Source organism: Eupeodes corollae, chromosome 3 (genome assembly GCF_945859685.1).
Source record: "Eupeodes corollae chromosome 3, idEupCoro1.1, whole genome shotgun sequence".
Classification (NCBI taxonomy): Eukaryota; Metazoa; Arthropoda; class Insecta; order Diptera; family Syrphidae; genus Eupeodes; species Eupeodes corollae.
This window is the reverse complement of record NC_079149.1, coordinates 74228667-74256196: the sequence shown is the minus strand read 5'-3', so window position 1 is coordinate 74256196 and position 27530 is coordinate 74228667. Positions and strand designations below refer to the sequence as shown.

Here is a 27530-nt window from a genome sequence, read left to right as displayed (position 1 = left end):
TTTTTCTTAGAAAATTTGTTAAACATTATCCCAAGCAAGAAAACAAATGAAAAACTATATTTATATTATTTTGTTCATAAATATTAAATATTTAATCCATAACAAACATTAAAATACCAAAAATTTAAACAAATAATCAAGCAATCAAAACTCATAAACTATCGAATATTCGCTTGCCAAGGTTTACAAATTCACATTTGTATTACAAAAATCTGTACATTGAAAAAAAAACTTTCTTGCTTCAAAATTTGCCTTCAGATATATAAAAAAAAACAAAGCATAGACTTATAAAATACATCATTGAAATATTAAAACACACAAAACTCAAACATTTTCGAGTATTGACTTGCTTAGTAGACAAATTCACATTTTTACGAGTATTACAAAAAACTGTACATAGAAAAAAATTCTTACTTGAAAATTTGCCTTCAGACATAAAAAAAAGAAGCAATGCCTTATAAAATAACTATAATTAAAAAAGAAAAACAAAATTCATAAATTTTCGAGCATTGGCTTGCGTAGGTATAAATATTTTCATTTGTATGATAAAAACTATGCATAGAAAGCAAGCAATAACATTTTCAAAATTTGCCTTCAAAGTAAATTATCACATTATCTTTCTACCTAAAATAAAAAAAAAATCGTGGAAATCGATAGGTACGTAATTACTAGATTGAATTAAAATTCATTTATATCTCTTTTAAATATTTTGTGGTCCTGAAAAGGACCGTTGAATATTTTTTTTAACCTCGATGATTTAAGCACGTTCGCCACGGATGCGTCTGGCCAATTGAATGTCTTTTGGCATAATTGTGACACGTTTGGCATGGATGGCGCACAAATTTGTGTCTTCAAACAGGCCAACCAAATAAGCTTCACTTGCTTCTTGAAGCGCCATAACAGCTGAGCTCTGGAAACGCAAATCTGTTTTGAAATCTTGAGCAATTTCACGAACTAAACGTTGGAAAGGCAATTTACGAATTAACAATTCGGTGCTTTTCTGATAACGACGAATCTCACGAAGAGCCACTGTTCCAGGACGATAACGATGTGGTTTCTTTACACCTCCTGTTGCTGGAGCACTTTTACGAGCTGCCTTTGTTGCCAGTTGCTTACGTGGGGCTTTTCCACCAGTCGATTTACGGGCAGTTTGCTTTGTACGAGCCATGATTTCACTTTTTTTCACTTCACTAATAAACACAACACTTTTGTTCACAATTTTTTTAGAAAAATCGAATGTAGATTTCTGTTTAAGTCATTAAATTGGCTATTCATGTTTCCGTTCGACTGTTTTTTTCATTTTCGTTGTCGATTTATTTGGCCAATCAAAATTAAGAATTGTTATGAAAAATAAGTATAAATACTTGTGGTATTTCGAGCGAAGAGCCACAGTTTAACAGTGACTCTTGTGCAGTGCAGTTCTCTAGTTCAGTTTAAGTGTTTTTTTAATTAAATAAATAAAAATGACTGGTCGTGGTAAAGGAGGAAAAGGTTTGGGCAAAGGCGGAGCTAAGCGGCATCGTAAGGTATTGCGTGATAACATTCAAGGAATCACGAAACCAGCAATTCGTCGATTGGCTCGTCGTGGAGGTGTAAAACGTATTTCTGGTTTGATTTACGAAGAAACACGTGGAGTGTTGAAAGTTTTTCTGGAAAATGTTATCCGAGATGCCGTTACTTACACCGAACACGCTAAGCGTAAGACAGTTACAGCTATGGATGTAGTTTACGCTTTGAAGAGACAAGGGCGTACTCTTTACGGTTTCGGAGGTTAAGAATTTTATTCGAAACAAACAATCGGTCCTTTTCAGGACCACAATTAAATATAAAAGAGATTGAAAATAGAAATCATACACCGTTGACGAACAAAATACCTAATTTTTTTTCATTTGCCAATGAATATATGTATGTATATACCTGATGATTATCAAAAAAAATTATTTTGCTAATTTACTTACTTTTTTGTACCAAAATATTTTTTTTGAAATGGAAACATAAAATAAAATTCCTTTTTGTGAAAAATTTTTTTTTTTGCTTTAGTCGCAAAAACATATTTTATTCCTTGTATTATTCTTTTTTCGAAATGGAAACAAAAATTAAATAAAATTCCTTTTTCTGAAATTTTTTTTGTTGCTTTGCATATTTTATTCTTTTTTCCGTAGAAAAATTTTTTTTTTTTTGCTGCTTTACGGATTGGATACGAACAAATATTTCTTTTTCCAAAGGAAGAAAAAACATTTGTTTGTTGCTTTCTTTTTCTTCGTACGAGAATATTTTAGAATATATACAAAAAATTGAAAAATAAACACATCTCTTAATAGAAATTATTGGATACGAACAAATATTTCTTTTTGCAGAGGAAGAAAAAAACATTTTTTGTTTGTTGGTTTCTTTTTCTTTGAAAAAAAATAAAAAATATTTTTTCCGAACTGAAAAAAAAATGTTTTGTTGCTTTACGGATTGGATACGAACAAATATTTCTTTTTCTTCGTACCAGAATATTTTAAAATTGCTATATACCTACAAGAAATTGAAAAATAACCACATCTTTTAACAGAAATTAGAATTGCATACGAACAAATATTTCTTTTTCCAAAGAAAGAAAAAAACATGTTTGTTGGTTTCTATTTCTTTGAAAAAAAAAAAAATAAAAAATATTTTTTCCGAACTGAAAAAAAAATGTTTTGTTGCTTTACGGATTGGATACGAACAAATATTTCTTTTTGCAAAGGAAGAAAAAACATTTGTTTGGTTTCTTCTTCTTTGAAAAAAAAATGTGTTGCTTTACGGATTGGATACAAACAAATATTTCTTTTTGCAAAGAAAGAAAAAACATTTGTTTGTTGGTTTCTTCTTCTTCGTATTTTAAAATATATAAAAAAAATGAAAAATATACACATCTCTTAATAGAAATTATTTGTCGTCCTGAAAAGGACGGTTTTTTTTTTGTTTGCTGTCACTACATAGATTTAAGCACTTTTCTCTGTCTTCTTTGGCAACAAAACAGCTTGAATATTTGGAAGAACACCTCCTTGTGCGATTGTGACTCCAGAAAGTAATTTATTCAATTCCTCGTCGTTCCGAATAGCCAATTGCAAATGGCGGGGAATAATTCTAGTTTTTTTGTTGTCACGAGCAGCATTTCCCGCCAATTCCAAGACTTCTGCCGCCAAATATTCCATCACAGCTGCCAAATACACAGGGGCACCGGCTCCGACGCGCTCAGCATAGTTTCCCTTTCGCAGCAGACGATGAATACGACCAACAGGGAATTGTAATCCAGCACGATTAGAGCGGGACTTTGCCTTTCCCTTCACTTTTCCACCTTTACCACGACCAGACATTTTATATTATTGTTTTTTAAATATTTTTTACAATACAAAAGAAAAAACACAAGAGAGCTCACTATTTCACTGTTCACTGTATCACTGCACACTGTAGAATGACAAAATTTTCGAACTGTGCGCTGTCTTTTATCTAAATTTTCGTATGCTCGCACACAGAAAAAAGAGGGTTGTGGCCTTAGAAAGCCGTTGTGGAAAGAGACAATATAATTCGTGAGTTTTTCAGAAAAATTCACAGTTCTCGTTCAGTGGTCATTGTGTGCAGTTCGTTAATAGTGAAAGTGAAGTGAATTATAAAAATAAAATGCCGCCAAAAACTAGTGGTAAAGCAGCTAAAAAAGCCGGAAAGGCACAAAAAAATATCACCAAGACCGATAAGAAGAAGAAGCGCAAGAGGAAGGAAAGCTACGCAATCTACATTTACAAAGTTTTGAAGCAAGTTCATCCTGACACTGGAATTTCATCGAAGGCCATGAGCATCATGAATAGTTTTGTGAACGACATCTTCGAAAGAATTGCTGCTGAAGCCTCTCGCTTAGCTCACTACAACAAGCGTTCAACAATCACAAGTCGGGAAATCCAGACTGCCGTGCGATTGTTGTTGCCTGGTGAACTAGCCAAGCATGCTGTTAGTGAAGGAACAAAGGCGGTTACCAAATACACAAGCTCGAAGTAATTTTTTTTTTATTGAATTTCTTCAAAAATGGCCCTTTTCAGGGCCGCAAAAATATCAATAAGAGATTAGAGAATTGAAAAAAAAATATTTTTTCTACCTGCGGAAAAATTCGTTAAATAAATATTTTTATTTGTGATTGAAGTAATTTTTTTTTTATTTAATTTCTTCAAAAATGGCCCTTTTCAGGGCCGCAAAAATATCAATAAGAGATTAGAGAATTGACAAAAAAATATATTTTTTTTTCTACCTGCGGAAAAATTCGTTAAATAAATATTTTTATTTGTGATTGTAAGAGTATTTTCTATGAAAAAAATAAATTTTGTAAATTGTTCCAGACGCCACGTGAATCATGTCGCGTCCAATAGAAACACAAACATTTTTTTTATTGTTCTACGCATCGTGTACAGTCTCGAAGCGTCGCAAAAGTTTTAATAAGAAACTAGAGATTTGAGAAGAAAGGTATATACATATATTTTTTTTGCCTGTGGAATGATTTTATGAATCTATTTTGTTTTTCTTTGTGATTTTTGATTAGAAAATATATTTTCTATCAAAAGAAATACAAAAGTTAGTTCTGTTAATTGTTCCAGACACCACGTGTATCGTGCCGAGTCAAGTAGAAACGAAAAACATACAAAAAATACATTTTATTAAATAATTTTGTTTGTTTTGTTCTACCCATCGTGTCCAGTTATGTCGCTATGTGTACAGTGTACAGTCACGTAGCGTCACAAAAATATCTATAAAATATTAGAGAATTAAATTTGTTTGTGTTTTTTGATGTCAGATGTATGTAATTTCTATGAAAAGAAATACAAAATTCTTGTTATTTTGTTTAAGATTTTTTTTATTGTTCTACGCATCGAGTACAGTCTCGAAGCGTCACAAAATTTTTAATAAGAAACTAGAGAATTTAAAGAAATGTATGTTTTCTTTGCCTGTGGAATACATATTGTTTTTTGTTTTAATTTTTGATTACAAAATATATTTTCTATGAAAAGAAATACAAAACTTACTTTTGTTGATTGTTCCAGACACGACGTGTATCATGCCGAGTCAACTAAAAACAAAAAAATATAAATTTTGTTTGTATTGTTCTACCCATCGTGTCCAGTTATGTCGCTATGTGTACAGTCACGTAGCGTCGCAAAAACATCTAGGTATAAAATATTAGAGAATTAAATTTGTTTGTGTTTTTTGATGTCAGATGTACGTATGTAATTTCTATGAAAAGAAATACAACACTCTTGATATTTTGTTTAAGAATTTTCTTAATTGTTGCGGATATACTTCATGTCGCGTCCAGTCGATAAAAATATATGAAAATATATGTAATTTCTATGAAAAGAAATACAAAACTCTTGATAAATTGTGTAAGAATTTTTTTATTTGTTGCAGGAATGCGTCATGTCGCGTCCAGTCGATAAAAATATATGAAAAACATATGTAATTCCTGAAATAAAATACAAAACTCTTGATATTTTGTTTAAGAATTTTGTAAATTGTTGCAGGTATACGTCATGTCGCGTCTAGTCCATATAAAATACATGAAAACAAATACCTACATTTTGCCAAAGTATTTCGTTTGTATTTTTCTACGCATCGTGTACAGTCACATAGCGTGGAAACATTTCAATAATTACGTAGGTATTAGAGAAATGCAAAAAAAGAAAAATATGTTGTTGTCTTATTTAATAGTAAAAGTATTTTCTATGAAAGATATTTATTGTTGAAGGCATCGCATCGCGTCCAATCACAAAAAAGTAGAAAATAAACAGTACAGTCTCGCCCATACATATCGCATCGTACCTAGTAGCTGTAGTTAGAAAATAGGCGCAAAAATATATATTATTTATTTGTATTGATATTTCCTTTCTTTCTGCCCAATGAGAAATACATATGAATACAAATAAATTAAGTTTGCTTTTGAATACCTATTTCATAAAAAAACTATTTTCTGTAGAACAAAAAAAGGACGAAAATAAATGCAAAACTAAATACGTTTTCGGTTGTTCAGTCTCGCCCAGACAAATCGCATCGTGCCTAGTAGCTGTAGTAAGAAAATAGGCGCAAAAATATATTATTTATTTGTATTGATATTTCCTTTCTTTCTGCCCAATGAGAAAAACATATGAATACAAATAAATGAAGTTTGCATTTGCAATACCTATTTCATTAAAAAAAGTATTTTCTGTAGAACAAAAAAGCGCGAAAATAAATGCAAAACAAAATACGTTTCCGTTTGTTCAGTAGTGGTAGTCCCGTAGCGGCGACAGCGCGCGCCGGCCGCGCGGCGGCGTCGCATCGCATCCAGCCACTTCACCACTTATCCCGTCGCCGTTGCTCCACCAGCCCATCGCATCTCAACGCTATCATCGAGATAGTCCAAAAATTCTCCCTCCTTTTTAATAAAAAATTAAAAAAAAAAAGTTTTTATATCTCATTTTAGTATATTTTTTGTAGCCCTGAAAAGGACTGTGGATTTTTGTTTTGATTTCAACTTTGTTTTTCATTGAAATGGAAATTTTACTTCTTTGCCTTTTTAACAGCGACTGCCTTTTTTGGCTTGGCTGCTGCTGTGGCTGATTTTGCTTTTGGCACTTTAGGTTTAGGCGCGGCTGCCTTTGCTTTTGTTGGCTTTGCCTTAACTGCACTCGTTTTTTTAACACTTTTCACTTTTGGTTTTTCCACCTTCTTTTTATCTGCACTGGCACTTTTTTTTGTTGTGGCGGCTACTTTTTTTACTTTCTTTTCACCAGACACTTTTTTTAATTTTTTGTCACCAGCAGCGGCAGCTTTTGGTTTGGCGGCAGATTTTTTCTTCTCAGCAGACTTGGCCTTTGGTTCCTTGTTGGCACTAGGCGACAATTTAAAAGAACCCGCAGCTCCTTTTCCTTTGGTTTGCACTAATTTACCACTTATTACAGCACCTTTTAAATATTTTTTTATAAACGGAGCAAGTTTTTGTACATCAACTTTGTAAGTAGCAGCAATATATTTTTTGATTGCCAAAAGGGAAGAACCACCGCGATCTTTCAATGTTTTAATTGCCGCATCCACCATTTGCTGAGTCGGAGGATGAGTTGGTGCCGATTTTGGTTTTTTTGACCCACTTGCGGCGGCAGCTTTTTTTGGTTTTTTTTCCGCAACGATTGCAGGAGACGTAGCTACAGTATCTGCCATTTTGAATTCACTATTATTAATCACTTTAGAGCACAATTTTAAGAAATAGAAACACGTTTTTGTTAAAATTGCGCCAAATCCGCACCTACAGAAACGGCTAAATGAGAATCAAAGAGAGCGAAGGTATACAAAAAATTCATTTTGTTCATAATTTGTACACTTTTGCAACTTAGTTTCCTCTTAAAACTTCAAAAATTTACGTCTTTTCGACCTAAATATTATAAAACAATTGACAAAATTTATTCTTACAATAATAATAGATAATTTAATAAATAATTTGATTGAAAAAACACTATCTATCAATGCATTAATAACAATTAAAGTAAATGTTTGGTGGTATTTTTTTAATACTTACCAACAAGAATGTTTATATTTAATAAATTAAACATATTTTCAGCTTGAAATTATTTTTAACATAAAGCTGATAGTTTATTTAAACTAAATAACTAAAAATTTCATCAAATTCTTACTTAATTTCTTTTTAATAAAATTAAAACAATATGGGTAATGAAACGCGTAGCATTTTTTCCCTAGGCTGTGACTTTTTCTTAGAAAATTTGTTAAACATTATCCCAAGCAAGAAAACAAATGAAAAACTATATTTATATTATTTTGTTCATAAATATTAAATATTTAATCCATAACAAACATTAAAATACCAAAAATTTAAACAAATAATCAAGCAATCAAAACTCATAAACTATCGAATATTCGCTTGCCAAGGTTTACAAATTCACATTTGTATTACAAAAATCTGTACATTGAAAAAAAAACTTTCTTGCTTCAAAATTTGCCTTCAGATATATAAAAAAAAAACAAAGCATAGACTTATAAAATACATCATTGAAATATTAAAAATTAAAACACACAAAACTCAAACATTTTCGAGTATTGACTTGCTTAGTAGACAAATTCACATTTTTACGAGTATTACAAAAAACTGTACATAGAAAAAAATTCTTACTTGAAAATTTGCCTTCAGACATAAAAAAAAGAAGCAATGCCTTATAAAATAACTATAATTAAAAAAGAAAAACAAAATTCATAAATTTTCGAGCATTGGCTTGCGTAGGTATAAATATTTTCATTTGTATGATAAAAACTATGCATAGAAAGCAAGCAATAACATTTTCAAAATTTGCCTTCAAAGTAAATTATCACATTATCTTTCTACCTAAAATAAAAAAAAAATCGTGGAAATCGATAGGTACGTAATTACTAGATTGAATTAAAATTCATTTATACCTCTTTTAAATATTTTGTGGTCCTGAAAAGGACCGTTGAATATTTTTTTTAACCTCGATGATTTAAGCACGTTCGCCACGGATGCGTCTGGCCAATTGAATGTCTTTTGGCATAATTGTGACACGTTTGGCATGGATGGCGCACAAATTTGTGTCTTCAAACAGGCCAACCAAATAAGCTTCACTTGCTTCTTGAAGCGCCATAACAGCTGAGCTCTGGAAACGCAAATCTGTTTTGAAATCTTGAGCAATTTCACGAACTAAACGTTGGAAAGGCAATTTACGAATTAACAATTCGGTGCTTTTCTGATAACGACGAATCTCACGAAGAGCCACTGTTCCAGGACGATAACGATGTGGTTTCTTTACACCTCCTGTTGCTGGAGCACTTTTACGAGCTGCCTTTGTTGCCAGTTGCTTACGTGGGGCTTTTCCACCAGTCGATTTACGGGCAGTTTGCTTTGTACGAGCCATGATTTCACTTTTTTTCACTTCACTAATAAACACAACACTTTTGTTCACAATTTTTTTAGAAAAATCGAATGTAGATTTCTGTTTAAGTCATTAAATTGGCTATTCATGTTTCCGTTCGACTGTTTTTTTCATTTTCGTTGTCGATTTATTTGGCCAATCAAAATTAAGAATTGTTATGAAAAATAAGTATAAATACTTGTGGTATTTCGAGCGAAGAGCCACAGTTTAACAGTGACTCTTGTGCAGTGCAGTTCTCTAGTTCAGTTTAAGTGTTTTTTTAATTAAATAAATAAAAATGACTGGTCGTGGTAAAGGAGGAAAAGGTTTGGGCAAAGGCGGAGCTAAGCGGCATCGTAAGGTATTGCGTGATAACATTCAAGGAATCACGAAACCAGCAATTCGTCGATTGGCTCGTCGTGGAGGTGTAAAACGTATTTCTGGTTTGATTTACGAAGAAACACGTGGAGTGTTGAAAGTTTTTCTGGAAAATGTTATCCGAGATGCCGTTACTTACACCGAACACGCTAAGCGTAAGACAGTTACAGCTATGGATGTAGTTTACGCTTTGAAGAGACAAGGGCGTACTCTTTACGGTTTCGGAGGTTAAGAATTTTATTCGAAACAAACAATCGGTCCTTTTCAGGACCACAATTAAATATAAAAGAGATTGAAAATAGAAATCATACACCGTTGACGAACAAAATACCTAATTTTTTTTCATTTGCCAATGAATATATGTATGTATATACCTGATGATTATCAAAAAAAATTATTTTGCTAATTTACTTACTTTTTTGTACCAAAATATTTTTTTTGAAATGGAAACATAAAATAAAATTCCTTTTTGTGAAAAATTTTTTTTTTTGCTTTAGTCGCAAAAACATATTTTATTCCTTGTATTATTCTTTTTTCGAAATGGAAACAAAAATTAAATAAAATTCCTTTTTCTGAAATTTTTTTTGTTGCTTTGCATATTTTATTCTTTTTTCCGTAGAAAAATTTTTTTTTTTTGCTGCTTTACGGATTGGATACGAACAAATATTTCTTTTTCCAAAGGAAGAAAAAACATTTGTTTGTTGCTTTCTTTTTCTTCGTACGAGAATATTTTAGAATATATACAAAAAATTGAAAAATAAACACATCTCTTAATAGAAATTATTGGATACGAACAAATATTTCTTTTTGCAGAGGAAGAAAAAAACATTTTTTGTTTGTTGGTTTCTTTTTCTTTGAAAAAAAATAAAAAATATTTTTTCCGAACTGAAAAAAAAATGTTTTGTTGCTTTACGGATTGGATACGAACAAATATTTCTTTTTCTTCGTACCAGAATATTTTAAAATTGCTATATACCTACAAGAAATTGAAAAATAACCACATCTTTTAACAGAAATTAGAATTGCATACGAACAAATATTTCTTTTTCCAAAGAAAGAAAAAAACATGTTTGTTGGTTTCTATTTCTTTGAAAAAAAAAAAAATAAAAAATATTTTTTCCGAACTGAAAAAAAAATGTTTTGTTGCTTTACGGATTGGATACGAACAAATATTTCTTTTTGCAAAGGAAGAAAAAACATTTGTTTGGTTTCTTCTTCTTTGAAAAAAAAATGTGTTGCTTTACGGATTGGATACAAACAAATATTTCTTTTTGCAAAGAAAGAAAAAACATTTGTTTGTTGGTTTCTTCTTCTTCGTATTTTAAAATATATAAAAAAAATGAAAAATATACACATCTCTTAATAGAAATTATTTGTCGTCCTGAAAAGGACGGTTTTTTTTTTGTTTGCTGTCACTACATAGATTTAAGCACTTTTCTCTGTCTTCTTTGGCAACAAAACAGCTTGAATATTTGGAAGAACACCTCCTTGTGCGATTGTGACTCCAGAAAGTAATTTATTCAATTCCTCGTCGTTCCGAATAGCCAATTGCAAATGGCGGGGAATAATTCTAGTTTTTTTGTTGTCACGAGCAGCATTTCCCGCCAATTCCAAGACTTCTGCCGCCAAATATTCCATCACAGCTGCCAAATACACAGGGGCACCGGCTCCGACGCGCTCAGCATAGTTTCCCTTTCGCAGCAGACGATGAATACGACCAACAGGGAATTGTAATCCAGCACGATTAGAGCGGGACTTTGCCTTTCCCTTCACTTTTCCACCTTTACCACGACCAGACATTTTATATTATTGTTTTTTAAATATTTTTTACAAAAGAAAAAACACAAGAGAGCTCACTATTTCACTGTTCACTGTATCACTGCACACTGTAGAATGACAAAATTTTCGAACTGTGCGCTGTCTTTTATCTAAATTTTCGTATGCTCGCACACAGAAAAAAGAGGGTTGTGGCCTTAGAAAGCCGTTGTGGAAAGAGACAATATAATTCGTGAGTTTTTCAGAAAAATTCACAGTTCTCGTTCAGTCGTCATTGTGTGCAGTTCGTTAATAGTGAAAGTGAAGTGAATTATAAAAATAAAATGCCGCCAAAAACTAGTGGTAAAGCAGCTAAAAAAGCCGGAAAGGCACAAAAAAATATCACCAAGACCGATAAGAAGAAGAAGCGCAAGAGGAAGGAAAGCTACGCAATCTACATTTACAAAGTTTTGAAGCAAGTTCATCCTGACACTGGAATTTCATCGAAGGCCATGAGCATCATGAATAGTTTTGTGAACGACATCTTCGAAAGAATTGCTGCTGAAGCCTCTCGCTTAGCTCACTACAACAAGCGTTCAACAATCACAAGTCGGGAAATCCAGACTGCCGTGCGATTGTTGTTGCCTGGTGAACTAGCCAAGCATGCTGTTAGTGAAGGAACAAAGGCGGTTACCAAATACACAAGCTCGAAGTAATTTTTTTTTTATTGAATTTCTTCAAAAATGGCCCTTTTCAGGGCCGCAAAAATATCAATAAGAGATTAGAGAATTGAAAAAAAAATATTTTTTCTACCTGCGGAAAAATTCGTTAAATAAATATTTTTATTTGTGATTGAAGTAATTTTTTTTTTATTTAATTTCTTCAAAAATGGCCCTTTTCAGGGCCGCAAAAATATCAATAAGAGATTAGAGAATTGACAAAAAAATATATTTTTTTTTCTACCTGCGGAAAAATTCGTTAAATAAATATTTTTATTTGTGATTGTAAGAGTATTTTCTATGAAAAAAATAAATTTTGTAAATTGTTCCAGACGCCACGTGAATCATGTCGCGTCCAATAGAAACACAAACATTTTTTTTATTGTTCTACGCATCGTGTACAGTCTCGAAGCGTCGCAAAAGTTTTAATAAGAAACTAGAGATTTGAGAAGAAAGGTATATACATATATTTTTTTTGCCTGTGGAATGATTTTATGAATCTATTTTGTTTTTCTTTGTGATTTTTGATTAGAAAATATATTTTCTATCAAAAGAAATACAAAAGTTAGTTCTGTTAATTGTTCCAGACACCACGTGTATCGTGCCGAGTCAAGTAGAAACGAAAAACATACAAAAAATACATTTTATTAAATAATTTTGTTTGTTTTGTTCTACCCATCGTGTCCAGTTATGTCGCTATGTGTACAGTGTACAGTCACGTAGCGTCACAAAAATATCTATAAAATATTAGAGAATTAAATTTGTTTGTGTTTTTTGATGTCAGATGTATGTAATTTCTATGAAAAGAAATACAAAATTCTTGTTATTTTGTTTAAGATTTTTTTTATTGTTCTACGCATCGAGTACAGTCTCGAAGCGTCACAAAATTTTTAATAAGAAACTAGAGAATTTAAAGAAATGTATGTTTTCTTTGCCTGTGGAATACATATTGTTTTTTGTTTTAATTTTTGATTACAAAATATATTTTCTATGAAAAGAAATACAAAACTTACTTTTGTTGATTGTTCCAGACACGACGTGTATCATGCCGAGTCAACTAAAAACAAAAAAATATAAATTTTGTTTGTATTGTTCTACCCATCGTGTCCAGTTATGTCGCTATGTGTACAGTCACGTAGCGTCGCAAAAACATCTAGGTATAAAATATTAGAGAATTAAATTTGTTTGTGTTTTTTGATGTCAGATGTACGTATGTAATTTCTATGAAAAGAAATACAACACTCTTGATATTTTGTTTAAGAATTTTCTTAATTGTTGCGGATATACTTCATGTCGCGTCCAGTCGATAAAAATATATGAAAATATATGTAATTTCTATGAAAAGAAATACAAAACTCTTGATAAATTGTGTAAGAATTTTTTTATTTGTTGCAGGAATGCGTCATGTCGCGTCCAGTCGATAAAAATATATGAAAAACATATGTAATTCCTGAAATAAAATACAAAACTCTTGATATTTTGTTTAAGAATTTTGTAAATTGTTGCAGGTATACGTCATGTCGCGTCTAGTCCATAAAAATACATGAAAACAAATACCTACATTTTGCCAAAGTATTTCGTTTGTATTTTTCTACGCATCGTGTACAGTCACATAGCGTGGAAACATTTCAATAATTACGTAGGTATTAGAGAAATGCAAAAAAAGAAAAATATGTTGTTGTCTTATTTGATAGTAAAAGTATTTTCTATGAAAGATATTTATTGTTGAAGGCATCGCATCGCGTCCAATCACAAAAAAGTAGAAAATAAACAGTACAGTCTCGCCCATACATATCGCATCGTACCTAGTAGCTGTAGTTAGAAAATAGGCGCAAAAATATATATTATTTATTTGTATTGATATTTCCTTTCTTTCTGCCCAATGAGAAATACATATGAATACAAATAAATTAAGTTTGCTTTTGAATACCTATTTCATAAAAAAACTATTTTCTGTAGAACAAAAAAAGGACGAAAATAAATGCAAAACTAAATACGTTTTCGGTTGTTCAGTCTCGCCCAGACAAATCGCATCGTGCCTAGCAGCTGTAGTAAGAAAATAGGCGCAAAAATATATTATTTATTTGTATTGATATTTCCTTTCTTTCTGCCCAATGAGAAAAACATATGAATACAAATAAATGAAGTTTGCATTTGCAATACCTATTTCATTAAAAAAAGTATTTTCTGTAGAACAAAAAAGCGCGAAAATAAATGCAAAACAAAATACGTTTCCGTTTGTTCAGTAGTGGTAGTCCCGTAGCGGCGACAGCGCGCGCCGGCCGCGCGGCGACGTCGCATCGCATCCAGCCACTTCACCACTTATCCCGTCGCCGTTGCTCCACCAGCCCATCGCATCTCAACGCTATCATCGAGATAGTCCAAAAATTCTCCCTCCTTTTTAATAAAAAATTAAAAAAAAAAAGTTTTTATATCTCATTTTAGTATATTTTTTGTAGCCCTGAAAAGGACTGTGGATTTTTGTTTTGATTTCAACTTTGTTTTTCATTGAAATGGAAATTTTACTTCTTTGCCTTTTTAACAGCGACTGCCTTTTTTGGCTTGGCTGCTGCTGTGGCTGATTTTGCTTTTGGCACTTTAGGTTTAGGCGCGGCTGCCTTTGCTTTTGTTGGCTTTGCCTTAACTGCACTCGTTTTTTTAACACTTTTCACTTTTGGTTTTTCCACCTTCTTTTTATCTGCACTGGCACTTTTTTTTGTTGTGGCGGCTACTTTTTTTACTTTCTTTTCACCAGACACTTTTTTTAATTTTTTGTCACCAGCAGCGGCAGCTTTTGGTTTGGCGGCAGATTTTTTCTTCTCAGCAGACTTGGCCTTTGGTTCCTTGTTGGCACTAGGCGATAATTTAAAAGAACCCGCAGCTCCTTTTCCTTTGGTTTGCACTAATTTACCACTTATTACAGCACCTTTTAAATATTTTTTTATAAACGGAGCAAGTTTTTGTACATCAACTTTGTAAGTAGCAGCAATATATTTTTTGATTGCCAAAAGGGAAGAACCACCGCGATCTTTCAATGTTTTAATTGCCGCATCCACCATTTGCTGAGTCGGAGGATGAGTTGGTGCCGATTTTGGTTTTTTTGACCCACTTGCGGCGGCAGCTTTTTTTGGTTTTTTTTCCGCAACGATTGCAGGAGACGTAGCTACAGTATCTGCCATTTTGAATTCACTATTATTAATCACTTTAGAGCACAATTTTAAGAAATAGAAACACGTTTTTGTTAAAATTGCGCCAAATCCGCACCTACAGAAACGGCTAAATGAGAATCAAAGAGAGCGAAGGTATACAAAAAATTCATTTTGTACATAATTTGTACACTTTTGCAACTTAGTTTCCTCTTAAAACTTCAAAAATTTACGTCTTTTCGACCTAAATATTATAAAACAATTGACAAAATTTATTCTTACAATAATAATAGATAATTTAATAAATAATTTGATTGAAAAAACACTATCTATCAATGCATTAATAACAATTAAAGTAAATGTTTGGTGGTATTTTTTTAATACTTACCAACAAGAATGTTTATATTTAATAAATTAAACATATTTTCAGCTTGAAATTATTTTTAACATAAAGCTGATAGTTTATTTAAACTAAATAACTAAAAATTTCATCAAATTCTTACTTAATTTCTTTTTAATAAAATTAAAACAATATGGGTAATGAAACGCGTAGCATTTTTTCCCTAGGCTGTGACTTTTTCTTAGAAAATTTGTTAAACATTATCCCAAGCAAGAAAACAAATGAAAAACTATATTTATATTATTTTGTTCATAAATATTAAATATTTAATCCATAACAAACATTAAAATACCAAAAATTTAAACAAATAATCAAGCAATCAAAACTCATAAACTATCGAATATTCGCTTGCCAAGGTTTACAAATTCACATTTGTATTACAAAAATCTGTACATTGAAAAAAAAACTTTCTTGCTTCAAAATTTGCCTTCAGATATATAAAAAAAAAACAAAGCATAGACTTATAAAATACATCATTGAAATATTAAAAATTAAAACACACAAAACTCAAACATTTTCGAGTATTGACTTGCTTAGTAGACAAATTCACATTTTTACGAGTATTACAAAAAACTGTACATAGAAAAAAATTCTTACTTGAAAATTTGCCTTCAGACATAAAAAAAAGAAGCAATGCCTTATAAAATAACTATAATTAAAAAAGAAAAACAAAATTCATAAATTTTCGAGCATTGGCTTGCGTAGGTATAAATATTTTCATTTGTATGATAAAAACTATGCATAGAAAGCAAGCAATAACATTTTCAAAATTTGCCTTCAAAGTAAATTATCACATTATCTTTCTACCTAAAATAAAAAAAAAATCGTGGAAATCGATAGGTACGTAATTACTAGATTGAATTAAAATTCATTTATACCTCTTTTAAATATTTTGTGGTCCTGAAAAGGACCGTTGAATATTTTTTTTAACCTCGATGATTTAAGCACGTTCGCCACGGATGCGTCTGGCCAATTGAATGTCTTTTGGCATAATTGTGACACGTTTGGCATGGATGGCGCACAAATTTGTGTCTTCAAACAGGCCAACCAAATAAGCTTCACTTGCTTCTTGAAGCGCCATAACAGCTGAGCTCTGGAAACGCAAATCTGTTTTGAAATCTTGAGCAATTTCACGAACTAAACGTTGGAAAGGCAATTTACGAATTAACAATTCGGTGCTTTTCTGATAACGACGAATCTCACGAAGAGCCACTGTTCCAGGACGATAACGATGTGGTTTCTTTACACCTCCTGTTGCTGGAGCACTTTTACGAGCTGCCTTTGTTGCCAGTTGCTTACGTGGGGCTTTTCCACCAGTCGATTTACGGGCAGTTTGCTTTGTACGAGCCATGATTTCACTTTTTTTCACTTCACTAATAAACACAACACTTTTGTTCACAATTTTTTTAGAAAAATCGAATGTAGATTTCTGTTTAAGTCATTAAATTGGCTATTCATGTTTCCGTTCGACTGTTTTTTTCATTTTCGTTGTCGATTTATTTGGCCAATCAAAATTAAGAATTGTTATGAAAAATAAGTATAAATACTTGTGGTATTTCGAGCGAAGAGCCACAGTTTAACAGTGACTCTTGTGCAGTGCAGTTCTCTAGTTCAGTTTAAGTGTTTTTTTAATTAAATAAATAAAAATGACTGGTCGTGGTAAAGGAGGAAAAGGTTTGGGCAAAGGCGGAGCTAAGCGGCATCGTAAGGTATTGCGTGATAACATTCAAGGAATCACGAAACCAGCAATTCGTCGATTGGCTCGTCGTGGAGGTGTAAAACGTATTTCTGGTTTGATTTACGAAGAAACACGTGGAGTGTTGAAAGTTTTTCTGGAAAATGTTATCCGAGATGCCGTTACTTACACCGAACACGCTAAGCGTAAGACAGTTACAGCTATGGATGTAGTTTACGCTTTGAAGAGACAAGGGCGTACTCTTTACGGTTTCGGAGGTTAAGAATTTTATTCGAAACAAACAATCGGTCCTTTTCAGGACCACAATTAAATATAAAAGAGATTGAAAATAGAAATCATACACCGTTGACGAACAAAATACCTAATTTTTTTTCATTTGCCAATGAATATATGTATGTATATACCTGATGATTATCAAAAAAAATTATTTTGCTAATTTACTTACTTTTTTGTACCAAAATATTTTTTTTGAAATGGAAACATAAAATAAAATTCCTTTTTGTGAAAAATTTTTTTTTTTGCTTTAGTCGCAAAAACATATTTTATTCCTTGTATTATTCTTTTTTCGAAATGGAAACAAAAATTAAATAAAATTCCTTTTTCTGAAATTTTTTTTGTTGCTTTGCATATTTTATTCTTTTTTCCGTAGAAAAATTTTTTTTTTTTGCTGCTTTACGGATTGGATACGAACAAATATTTCTTTTTCCAAAGGAAGAAAAAACATTTGTTTGTTGCTTTCTTTTTCTTCGTACGAGAATATTTTAGAATATATACAAAAAATTGAAAAATAAACACATCTCTTAATAGAAATTATTGGATACGAACAAATATTTCTTTTTGCAGAGGAAGAAAAAAACATTTTTTGTTTGTTGGTTTCTTTTTCTTTGAAAAAAAATAAAAAATATTTTTTCCGAACTGAAAAAAAAATGTTTTGTTGCTTTACGGATTGGATACGAACAAATATTTCTTTTTCTTCGTACCAGAATATTTTAAAATTGCTATATACCTACAAGAAATTGAAAAATAACCACATCTTTTAACAGAAATTAGAATTGCATACGAACAAATATTTCTTTTTCCAAAGAAAGAAAAAAACATGTTTGTTGGTTTCTATTTCTTTGAAAAAAAAAAAAATAAAAAATATTTTTTCCGAACTGAAAAAAAAATGTTTTGTTGCTTTACGGATTGGATACGAACAAATATTTCTTTTTGCAAAGGAAGAAAAAACATTTGTTTGGTTTCTTCTTCTTTGAAAAAAAAATGTGTTGCTTTACGGATTGGATACAAACAAATATTTCTTTTTGCAAAGAAAGAAAAAACATTTGTTTGTTGGTTTCTTCTTCTTCGTATTTTAAAATATATAAAAAAAATGAAAAATATACACATCTCTTAATAGAAATTATTTGTCGTCCTGAAAAGGACGGTTTTTTTTTTGTTTGCTGTCACTACATAGATTTAAGCACTTTTCTCTGTCTTCTTTGGCAACAAAACAGCTTGAATATTTGGAAGAACACCTCCTTGTGCGATTGTGACTCCAGAAAGTAATTTATTCAATTCCTCGTCGTTCCGAATAGCCAATTGCAAATGGCGGGGAATAATTCTAGTTTTTTTGTTGTCACGAGCAGCATTTCCCGCCAATTCCAAGACTTCTGCCGCCAAATATTCCATCACAGCTGCCAAATACACAGGGGCACCGGCTCCGACGCGCTCAGCATAGTTTCCCTTTCGCAGCAGACGATGAATACGACCAACAGGGAATTGTAATCCAGCACGATTAGAGCGGGACTTTGCCTTTCCCTTCACTTTTCCACCTTTACCACGACCAGACATTTTATATTATTGTTTTTTAAATATTTTTTACAAAAGAAAAAACACAAGAGAGCTCACTATTTCACTGTTCACTGTATCACTGCACACTGTAGAATGACAAAATTTTCGAACTGTGCGCTGTCTTTTATCTAAATTTTCGTATGCTCGCACACAGAAAAAAGAGGGTTGTGGCCTTAGAAAGCCGTTGTGGAAAGAGACAATATAATTCGTGAGTTTTTCAGAAAAATTCACAGTTCTCGTTCAGTCGTCATTGTGTGCAGTTCGTTAATAGTGAAAGTGAAGTGAATTATAAAAATAAAATGCCGCCAAAAACTAGTGGTAAAGCAGCTAAAAAAGCCGGAAAGGCACAAAAAAATATCACCAAGACCGATAAGAAGAAGAAGCGCAAGAGGAAGGAAAGCTACGCAATCTACATTTACAAAGTTTTGAAGCAAGTTCATCCTGACACTGGAATTTCATCGAAGGCCATGAGCATCATGAATAGTTTTGTGAACGACATCTTCGAAAGAATTGCTGCTGAAGCCTCTCGCTTAGCTCACTACAACAAGCGTTCAACAATCACAAGTCGGGAAATCCAGACTGCCGTGCGATTGTTGTTGCCTGGTGAACTAGCCAAGCATGCTGTTAGTGAAGGAACAAAGGCGGTTACCAAATACACAAGCTCGAAGTAATTTTTTTTTTATTGAATTTCTTCAAAAATGGCCCTTTTCAGGGCCGCAAAAATATCAATAAGAGATTAGAGAATTGAAAAAAAAATATTTTTTCTACCTGCGGAAAAATTCGTTAAATAAATATTTTTATTTGTGATTGAAGTAATTTTTTTTTTATTTAATTTCTTCAAAAATGGCCCTTTTCAGGGCCGCAAAAATATCAATAAGAGATTAGAGAATTGACAAAAAAATATATTTTTTTTTCTACCTGCGGAAAAATTCGTTAAATAAATATTTTTATTTGTGATTGTAAGAGTATTTTCTATGAAAAAAATAAATTTTGTAAATTGTTCCAGACGCCACGTGAATCATGTCGCGTCCAATAGAAACACAAACATTTTTTTTATTGTTCTACGCATCGTGTACAGTCTCGAAGCGTCGCAAAAGTTTTAATAAGAAACTAGAGATTTGAGAAGAAAGGTATATACATATATTTTTTTTGCCTGTGGAATGATTTTATGAATCTATTTTGTTTTTCTTTGTGATTTTTGATTAGAAAATATATTTTCTATCAAAAGAAATACAAAAGTTAGTTCTGTTAATTGTTCCAGACACCACGTGTATCGTGCCGAGTCAAGTAGAAACGAAAAACATACAAAAAATACATTTTATTAAATAATTTTGTTTGTTTTGTTCTACCCATCGTGTCCAGTTATGTCGCTATGTGTACAGTGTACAGTCACGTAGCGTCACAAAAATATCTATAAAATATTAGAGAATTAAATTTGTTTGTGTTTTTTGATGTCAGATGTATGTAATTTCTATGAAAAGAAATACAAAATTCTTGTTATTTTGTTTAAGATTTTTTTTATTGTTCTACGCATCGAGTACAGTCTCGAAGCGTCACAAAATTTTTAATAAGAAACTAGAGAATTTAAAGAAATGTATGTTTTCTTTGCCTGTGGAATACATATTGTTTTTTGTTTTAATTTTTGATTACAAAATATATTTTCTATGAAAAGAAATACAAAACTTACTTTTGTTGATTGTTCCAGACACGACGTGTATCATGCCGAGTCAACTAAAAACAAAAAAATATAAATTTTGTTTGTATTGTTCTACCCATCGTGTCCAGTTATGTCGCTATGTGTACAGTCACGTAGCGTCGCAAAAACATCTAGGTATAAAATATTAGAGAATTAAATTTGTTTGTGTTTTTTGATGTCAGATGTACGTATGTAATTTCTATGAAAAGAAATACAACACTCTTGATATTTTGTTTAAGAATTTTCTTAATTGTTGCGGATATACTTCATGTCGCGTCCAGTCGATAAAAATATATGAAAATATATGTAATTTCTATGAAAAGAAATACAAAACTCTTGATAAATTGTGTAAGAATTTTTTTATTTGTTGCAGGAATGCGTCATGTCGCGTCCAGTCGATAAAAATATATGAAAAACATATGTAATTCCTGAAATAAAATACAAAACTCTTGATATTTTGTTTAAGAATTTTGTAAATTGTTGCAGGTATACGTCATGTCGCGTCTAGTCCATAAAAATACATGAAAACAAATACCTACATTTTGCCAAAGTATTTCGTTTGTATTTTTCTACGCATCGTGTACAGTCACATAGCGTGGAAACATTTCAATAATTACGTAGGTATTAGAGAAATGCAAAAAAAGAAAAATATGTTGTTGTCTTATTTGATAGTAAAAGTATTTTCTATGAAAGATATTTATTGTTGAAGGCATCGCATCGCGTCCAATCACAAAAAAGTAGAAAATAAACAGTACAGTCTCGCCCATACATATCGCATCGTACCTAGTAGCTGTAGTTAGAAAATAGGCGCAAAAATATATATTATTTATTTGTATTGATATTTCCTTTCTTTCTGCCCAATGAGAAATACATATGAATACAAATAAATTAAGTTTGCTTTTGAATACCTATTTCATAAAAAAACTATTTTCTGTAGAACAAAAAAAGGACGAAAATAAATGCAAAACTAAATACGTTTTCGGTTGTTCAGTCTCGCCCAGACAAATCGCATCGTGCCTAGCAGCTGTAGTAAGAAAATAGGCGCAAAAATATATTATTTATTTGTATTGATATTTCCTTTCTTTCTGCCCAATGAGAAAAACATATGAATACAAATAAATGAAGTTTGCATTTGCAATACCTATTTCATTAAAAAAAGTATTTTCTGTAGAACAAAAAAGCGCGAAAATAAATGCAAAACAAAATACGTTTCCGTTTGTTCAGTAGTGGTAGTCCCGTAGCGGCGACAGCGCGCGCCGGCCGCGCGGCGACGTCGCATCGCATCCAGCCACTTCACCACTTATCCCGTCGCCGTTGCTCCACCAGCCCATCGCATCTCAACGCTATCATCGAGATAGTCCAAAAATTCTCCCTCCTTTTTAATAAAAAATTAAAAAAAAAAAGTTTTTATATCTCATTTTAGTATATTTTTTGTAGCCCTGAAAAGGACTGTGGATTTTTGTTTTGATTTCAACTTTGTTTTTCATTGAAATGGAAATTTTACTTCTTTGCCTTTTTAACAGCGACTGCCTTTTTTGGCTTGGCTGCTGCTGTGGCTGATTTTGCTTTTGGCACTTTAGGTTTAGGCGCGGCTGCCTTTGCTTTTGTTGGCTTTGCCTTAACTGCACTCGTTTTTTTAACACTTTTCACTTTTGGTTTTTCCACCTTCTTTTTATCTGCACTGGCACTTTTTTTTGTTGTGGCGGCTACTTTTTTTACTTTCTTTTCACCAGACACTTTTTTTAATTTTTTGTCACCAGCAGCGGCAGCTTTTGGTTTGGCGGCAGATTTTTTCTTCTCAGCAGACTTGGCCTTTGGTTCCTTGTTGGCACTAGGCGATAATTTAAAAGAACCCGCAGCTCCTTTTCCTTTGGTTTGCACTAATTTACCACTTATTACAGCACCTTTTAAATATTTTTTTATAAACGGAGCAAGTTTTTGTACATCAACTTTGTAAGTAGCAGCAATATATTTTTTGATTGCCAAAAGGGAAGAACCACCGCGATCTTTCAATGTTTTAATTGCCGCATCCACCATTTGCTGAGTCGGAGGATGAGTTGGTGCCGATTTTGGTTTTTTTGACCCACTTGCGGCGGCAGCTTTTTTTGGTTTTTTTTCCGCAACGATTGCAGGAGACGTAGCTACAGTATCTGCCATTTTGAATTCACTATTATTAATCACTTTAGAGCACAATTTTAAGAAATAGAAACACGTTTTTGTTAAAATTGCGCCAAATCCGCACCTACAGAAACGGCTAAATGAGAATCAAAGAGAGCGAAGGTATACAAAAAATTCATTTTGTACATAATTTGTACACTTTTGCAACTTAGTTTCCTCTTAAAACTTCAAAAATTTACGTCTTTTCGACCTAAATATTATAAAACAATTGACAAAATTTATTCTTACAATAATAATAGATAATTTAATAAATAATTTGATTGAAAAAACACTATCTATCAATGCATTAATAACAATTAAAGTAAATGTTTGGTGGTATTTTTTTAATACTTACCAACAAGAATGTTTATATTTAATAAATTAAACATATTTTCAGCTTGAAATTATTTTTAACATAAAGCTGATAGTTTATTTAAACTAAATAACTAAAAATTTCATCAAATTCTTACTTAATTTCTTTTTAATAAAATTAAAACAATATGGGTAATGAAACGCGTAGCATTTTTTCCCTAGGCTGTGACTTTTTCTTAGAAAATTTGTTAAACATTATCCCAAGCAAGAAAACAAATGAAAAACTATATTTATATTATTTTGTTCATAAATATTAAATATTTAATCCATAACAAACATTAAAATACCAAAAATTTAAACAAATAATCAAGCAATCAAAACTCATAAACTATCGAATATTCGCTTGCCAAGGTTTACAAATTCACATTTGTATTACAAAAATCTGTACATTGAAAAAAAAACTTTCTTGCTTCAAAATTTGCCTTCAGATATATAAAAAAAAAACAAAGCATAGACTTATAAAATACATCATTGAAATATTAAAAATTAAAACACACAAAACTCAAACATTTTCGAGTATTGACTTGCTTAGTAGACAAATTCACATTTTTACGAGTATTACAAAAAACTGTACATAGAAAAAAATTCTTACTTGAAAATTTGCCTTCAGACATAAAAAAAAGAAGCAATGCCTTATAAAATAACTATAATTAAAAAAGAAAAACAAAATTCATAAATTTTCGAGCATTGGCTTGCGTAGGTATAAATATTTTCATTTGTATGATAAAAACTATGCATAGAAAGCAAGCAATAACATTTTCAAAATTTGCCTTCAAAGTAAATTATCACATTATCTTTCTACCTAAAATAAAAAAAAAATCGTGGAAATCGATAGGTACGTAATTACTAGATTGAATTAAAATTCATTTATATCTCTTTTAAATATTTTGTGGTCCTGAAAAGGACCGTTGAATATTTTTTTTAACCTCGATGATTTAAGCACGTTCGCCACGGATGCGTCTGGCCAATTGAATGTCTTTTGGCATAATTGTGACACGTTTGGCATGGATGGCGCACAAATTTGTGTCTTCAAACAGGCCAACCAAATAAGCTTCACTTGCTTCTTGAAGCGCCATAACAGCTGAGCTCTGGAAACGCAAATCTGTTTTGAAATCTTGAGCAATTTCACGAACTAAACGTTGGAAAGGCAATTTACGAATTAACAATTCGGTGCTTTTCTGATAACGACGAATCTCACGAAGAGCCACTGTTCCAGGACGATAACGATGTGGTTTCTTTACACCTCCTGTTGCTGGAGCACTTTTACGAGCTGCCTTTGTTGCCAGTTGCTTACGTGGGGCTTTTCCACCAGTCGATTTACGGGCAGTTTGCTTTGTACGAGCCATGATTTCACTTTTTTTCACTTCACTAATAAACACAACACTTTTGTTCACAATTTTTTTAGAAAAATCGAATGTAGATTTCTGTTTAAGTCATTAAATTGGCTATTCATGTTTCCGTTCGACTGTTTTTTTCATTTTCGTTGTCGATTTATTTGGCCAATCAAAATTAAGAATTGTTATGAAAAATAAGTATAAATACTTGTGGTATTTCGAGCGAAGAGCCACAGTTTAACAGTGACTCTTGTGCAGTGCAGTTCTCTAGTTCAGTTTAAGTGTTTTTTTAATTAAATAAATAAAAATGACTGGTCGTGGTAAAGGAGGAAAAGGTTTGGGCAAAGGCGGAGCTAAGCGGCATCGTAAGGTATTGCGTGATAACATTCAAGGAATCACGAAACCAGCAATTCGTCGATTGGCTCGTCGTGGAGGTGTAAAACGTATTTCTGGTTTGATTTACGAAGAAACACGTGGAGTGTTGAAAGTTTTTCTGGAAAATGTTATCCGAGATGCCGTTACTTACACCGAACACGCTAAGCGTAAGACAGTTACAGCTATGGATGTAGTTTACGCTTTGAAGAGACAAGGGCGTACTCTTTACGGTTTCGGAGGTTAAGAATTTTATTCGAAACAAACAATCGGTCCTTTTCAGGACCACAATTAAATATAAAAGAGATTGAAAATAGAAATCATACACCGTTGACGAACAAAATACCTAATTTTTTTTCATTTGCCAATGAATATATGTATGTATATACCTGATGATTATCAAAAAAAATTATTTTGCTAATTTACTTACTTTTTTGTACCAAAATATTTTTTTTGAAATGGAAACATAAAATAAAATTCCTTTTTGTGAAAAATTTTTTTTTTTGCTTTAGTCGCAAAAACATATTTTATTCCTTGTATTATTCTTTTTTCGAAATGGAAACAAAAATTAAATAAAATTCCTTTTTCTGAAATTTTTTTTGTTGCTTTGCATATTTTATTCTTTTTTCCGTAGAAAAATTTTTTTTTTTTGCTGCTTTACGGATTGGATACGAACAAATATTTCTTTTTCCAAAGGAAGAAAAAACATTTGTTTGTTGCTTTCTTTTTCTTCGTACGAGAATATTTTAGAATATATACAAAAAATTGAAAAATAAACACATCTCTTAATAGAAATTATTGGATACGAACAAATATTTCTTTTTGCAGAGGAAGAAAAAAACATTTTTTGTTTGTTGGTTTCTTTTTCTTTGAAAAAAAATAAAAAATATTTTTTCCGAACTGAAAAAAAAATGTTTTGTTGCTTTACGGATTGGATACGAACAAATATTTCTTTTTCTTCGTACCAGAATATTTTAAAATTGCTATATACCTACAAGAAATTGAAAAATAACCACATCTTTTAACAGAAATTAGAATTGCATACGAACAAATATTTCTTTTTCCAAAGAAAGAAAAAAACATGTTTGTTGGTTTCTATTTCTTTGAAAAAAAAAAAAATAAAAAATATTTTTTCCGAACTGAAAAAAAAATGTTTTGTTGCTTTACGGATTGGATACGAACAAATATTTCTTTTTGCAAAGGAAGAAAAAACATTTGTTTGGTTTCTTCTTCTTTGAAAAAAAAATGTGTTGCTTTACGGATTGGATACAAACAAATATTTCTTTTTGCAAAGAAAGAAAAAACATTTGTTTGTTGGTTTCTTCTTCTTCGTATTTTAAAATATATAAAAAAAATGAAAAATATACACATCTCTTAATAGAAATTATTTGTCGTCCTGAAAAGGACGGTTTTTTTTTTGTTTGCTGTCACTACATAGATTTAAGCACTTTTCTCTGTCTTCTTTGGCAACAAAACAGCTTGAATATTTGGAAGAACACCTCCTTGTGCGATTGTGACTCCAGAAAGTAATTTATTCAATTCCTCGTCGTTCCGAATAGCCAATTGCAAATGGCGGGGAATAATTCTAGTTTTTTTGTTGTCACGAGCAGCATTTCCCGCCAATTCCAAGACTTCTGCCGCCAAATATTCCATCACAGCTGCCAAATACACAGGGGCACCGGCTCCGACGCGCTCAGCATAGTTTCCCTTTCGCAGCAGACGATGAATACGACCAACAGGGAATTGTAATCCAGCACGATTAGAGCGGGACTTTGCCTTTCCCTTCACTTTTCCACCTTTACCACGACCAGACATTTTATATTATTGTTTTTTAAATATTTTTTACAAAAGAAAAAACACAAGAGAGCTCACTATTTCACTGTTCACTGTATCACTGCACACTGTAGAATGACAAAATTTTCGAACTGTGCGCTGTCTTTTATCTAAATTTTCGTATGCTCGCACACAGAAAAAAGAGGGTTGTGGCCTTAGAAAGCCGTTGTGGAAAGAGACAATATAATTCGTGAGTTTTTCAGAAAAATTCACAGTTCTCGTTCAGTCGTCATTGTGTGCAGTTCGTTAATAGTGAAAGTGAAGTGAATTATAAAAATAAAATGCCGCCAAAAACTAGTGGTAAAGCAGCTAAAAAAGCCGGAAAGGCACAAAAAAATATCACCAAGACCGATAAGAAGAAGAAGCGCAAGAGGAAGGAAAGCTACGCAATCTACATTTACAAAGTTTTGAAGCAAGTTCATCCTGACACTGGAATTTCATCGAAGGCCATGAGCATCATGAATAGTTTTGTGAACGACATCTTCGAAAGAATTGCTGCTGAAGCCTCTCGCTTAGCTCACTACAACAAGCGTTCAACAATCACAAGTCGGGAAATCCAGACTGCCGTGCGATTGTTGTTGCCTGGTGAACTAGCCAAGCATGCTGTTAGTGAAGGAACAAAGGCGGTTACCAAATACACAAGCTCGAAGTAATTTTTTTTTTATTGAATTTCTTCAAAAATGGCCCTTTTCAGGGCCGCAAAAATATCAATAAGAGATTAGAGAATTGAAAAAAAAATATTTTTTCTACCTGCGGAAAAATTCGTTAAATAAATATTTTTATTTGTGATTGAAGTAATTTTTTTTTTATTTAATTTCTTCAAAAATGGCCCTTTTCAGGGCCGCAAAAATATCAATAAGAGATTAGAGAATTGACAAAAAAATATATTTTTTTTTCTACCTGCGGAAAAATTCGTTAAATAAA

General features: G+C 31.8%; 9 protein-coding genes across 9 annotated transcripts; 2 read left to right on the top strand and 7 right to left on the bottom strand.

Moving 5' to 3' along the window:
* Positions 1–582: 582 nt before the first annotated feature.
* Positions 583–1392, bottom strand: LOC129949671 (histone H3). The gene has a single exon (XM_056061262.1). It carries the CDS (start codon positions 1166–1168, stop codon positions 758–760), a length of 411 nt encoding a protein of 136 aa, XP_055917237.1. The 5' UTR covers positions 1169–1392; the 3' UTR covers positions 583–757.
* Positions 1393–1446: 54 nt separating this feature from the next.
* Positions 1447–17368, top strand: LOC129950596 (histone H4-like). The gene is made up of 2 exons (XM_056062527.1): positions 1447–1763; positions 16963–17368. The coding sequence occupies exons 1-2, from the start codon at positions 1464–1466 to the stop codon at positions 17272–17274; spliced, it is 612 nt and encodes a 203-aa protein (XP_055918502.1). The 5' UTR covers positions 1447–1463; the 3' UTR covers positions 17275–17368.
* LOC129949663 (histone H1-like) lies at positions 6060–7250 on the bottom strand. The gene has a single exon (XM_056061254.1). The coding sequence runs from the start codon at positions 7201–7203 to the stop codon at positions 6547–6549; it is 657 nt and encodes a 218-aa protein (XP_055917229.1). The 5' UTR covers positions 7204–7250; the 3' UTR covers positions 6060–6546.
* LOC129949674 (histone H3) lies at positions 8511–9145 on the bottom strand. Its single transcript, XM_056061266.1, has one exon. It carries the CDS (start codon positions 8919–8921, stop codon positions 8511–8513), a length of 411 nt encoding a protein of 136 aa, XP_055917241.1. The 5' UTR covers positions 8922–9145.
* Positions 9200–9622, top strand: LOC129949676 (histone H4). Its single transcript, XM_056061268.1, has one exon. It carries the CDS (start codon positions 9217–9219, stop codon positions 9526–9528), a length of 312 nt encoding a protein of 103 aa, XP_055917243.1. The 5' UTR covers positions 9200–9216; the 3' UTR covers positions 9529–9622.
* Positions 14125–14997, bottom strand: LOC129949664 (histone H1-like). Its single transcript, XM_056061255.1, has one exon. It carries the CDS (start codon positions 14947–14949, stop codon positions 14293–14295), a length of 657 nt encoding a protein of 218 aa, XP_055917230.1. The 5' UTR covers positions 14950–14997; the 3' UTR covers positions 14125–14292.
* LOC129949673 (histone H3) lies at positions 16257–16891 on the bottom strand. Its single transcript, XM_056061265.1, has one exon. It carries the CDS (start codon positions 16665–16667, stop codon positions 16257–16259), a length of 411 nt encoding a protein of 136 aa, XP_055917240.1. The 5' UTR covers positions 16668–16891.
* A 4502-nt stretch (positions 17369–21870) lies between the features above and the next one.
* On the bottom strand, positions 21871–22743 carry LOC129952033 (histone H1-like). Its single transcript, XM_056064455.1, has one exon. It carries the CDS (start codon positions 22693–22695, stop codon positions 22039–22041), a length of 657 nt encoding a protein of 218 aa, XP_055920430.1. The 5' UTR covers positions 22696–22743; the 3' UTR covers positions 21871–22038.
* Positions 22744–24002: 1259 nt separating this feature from the next.
* On the bottom strand, positions 24003–24637 carry LOC129952051 (histone H3). Its single transcript, XM_056064477.1, has one exon. It carries the CDS (start codon positions 24411–24413, stop codon positions 24003–24005), a length of 411 nt encoding a protein of 136 aa, XP_055920452.1. The 5' UTR covers positions 24414–24637.
* Positions 24638–27530: the final 2893 nt, after the last annotated feature.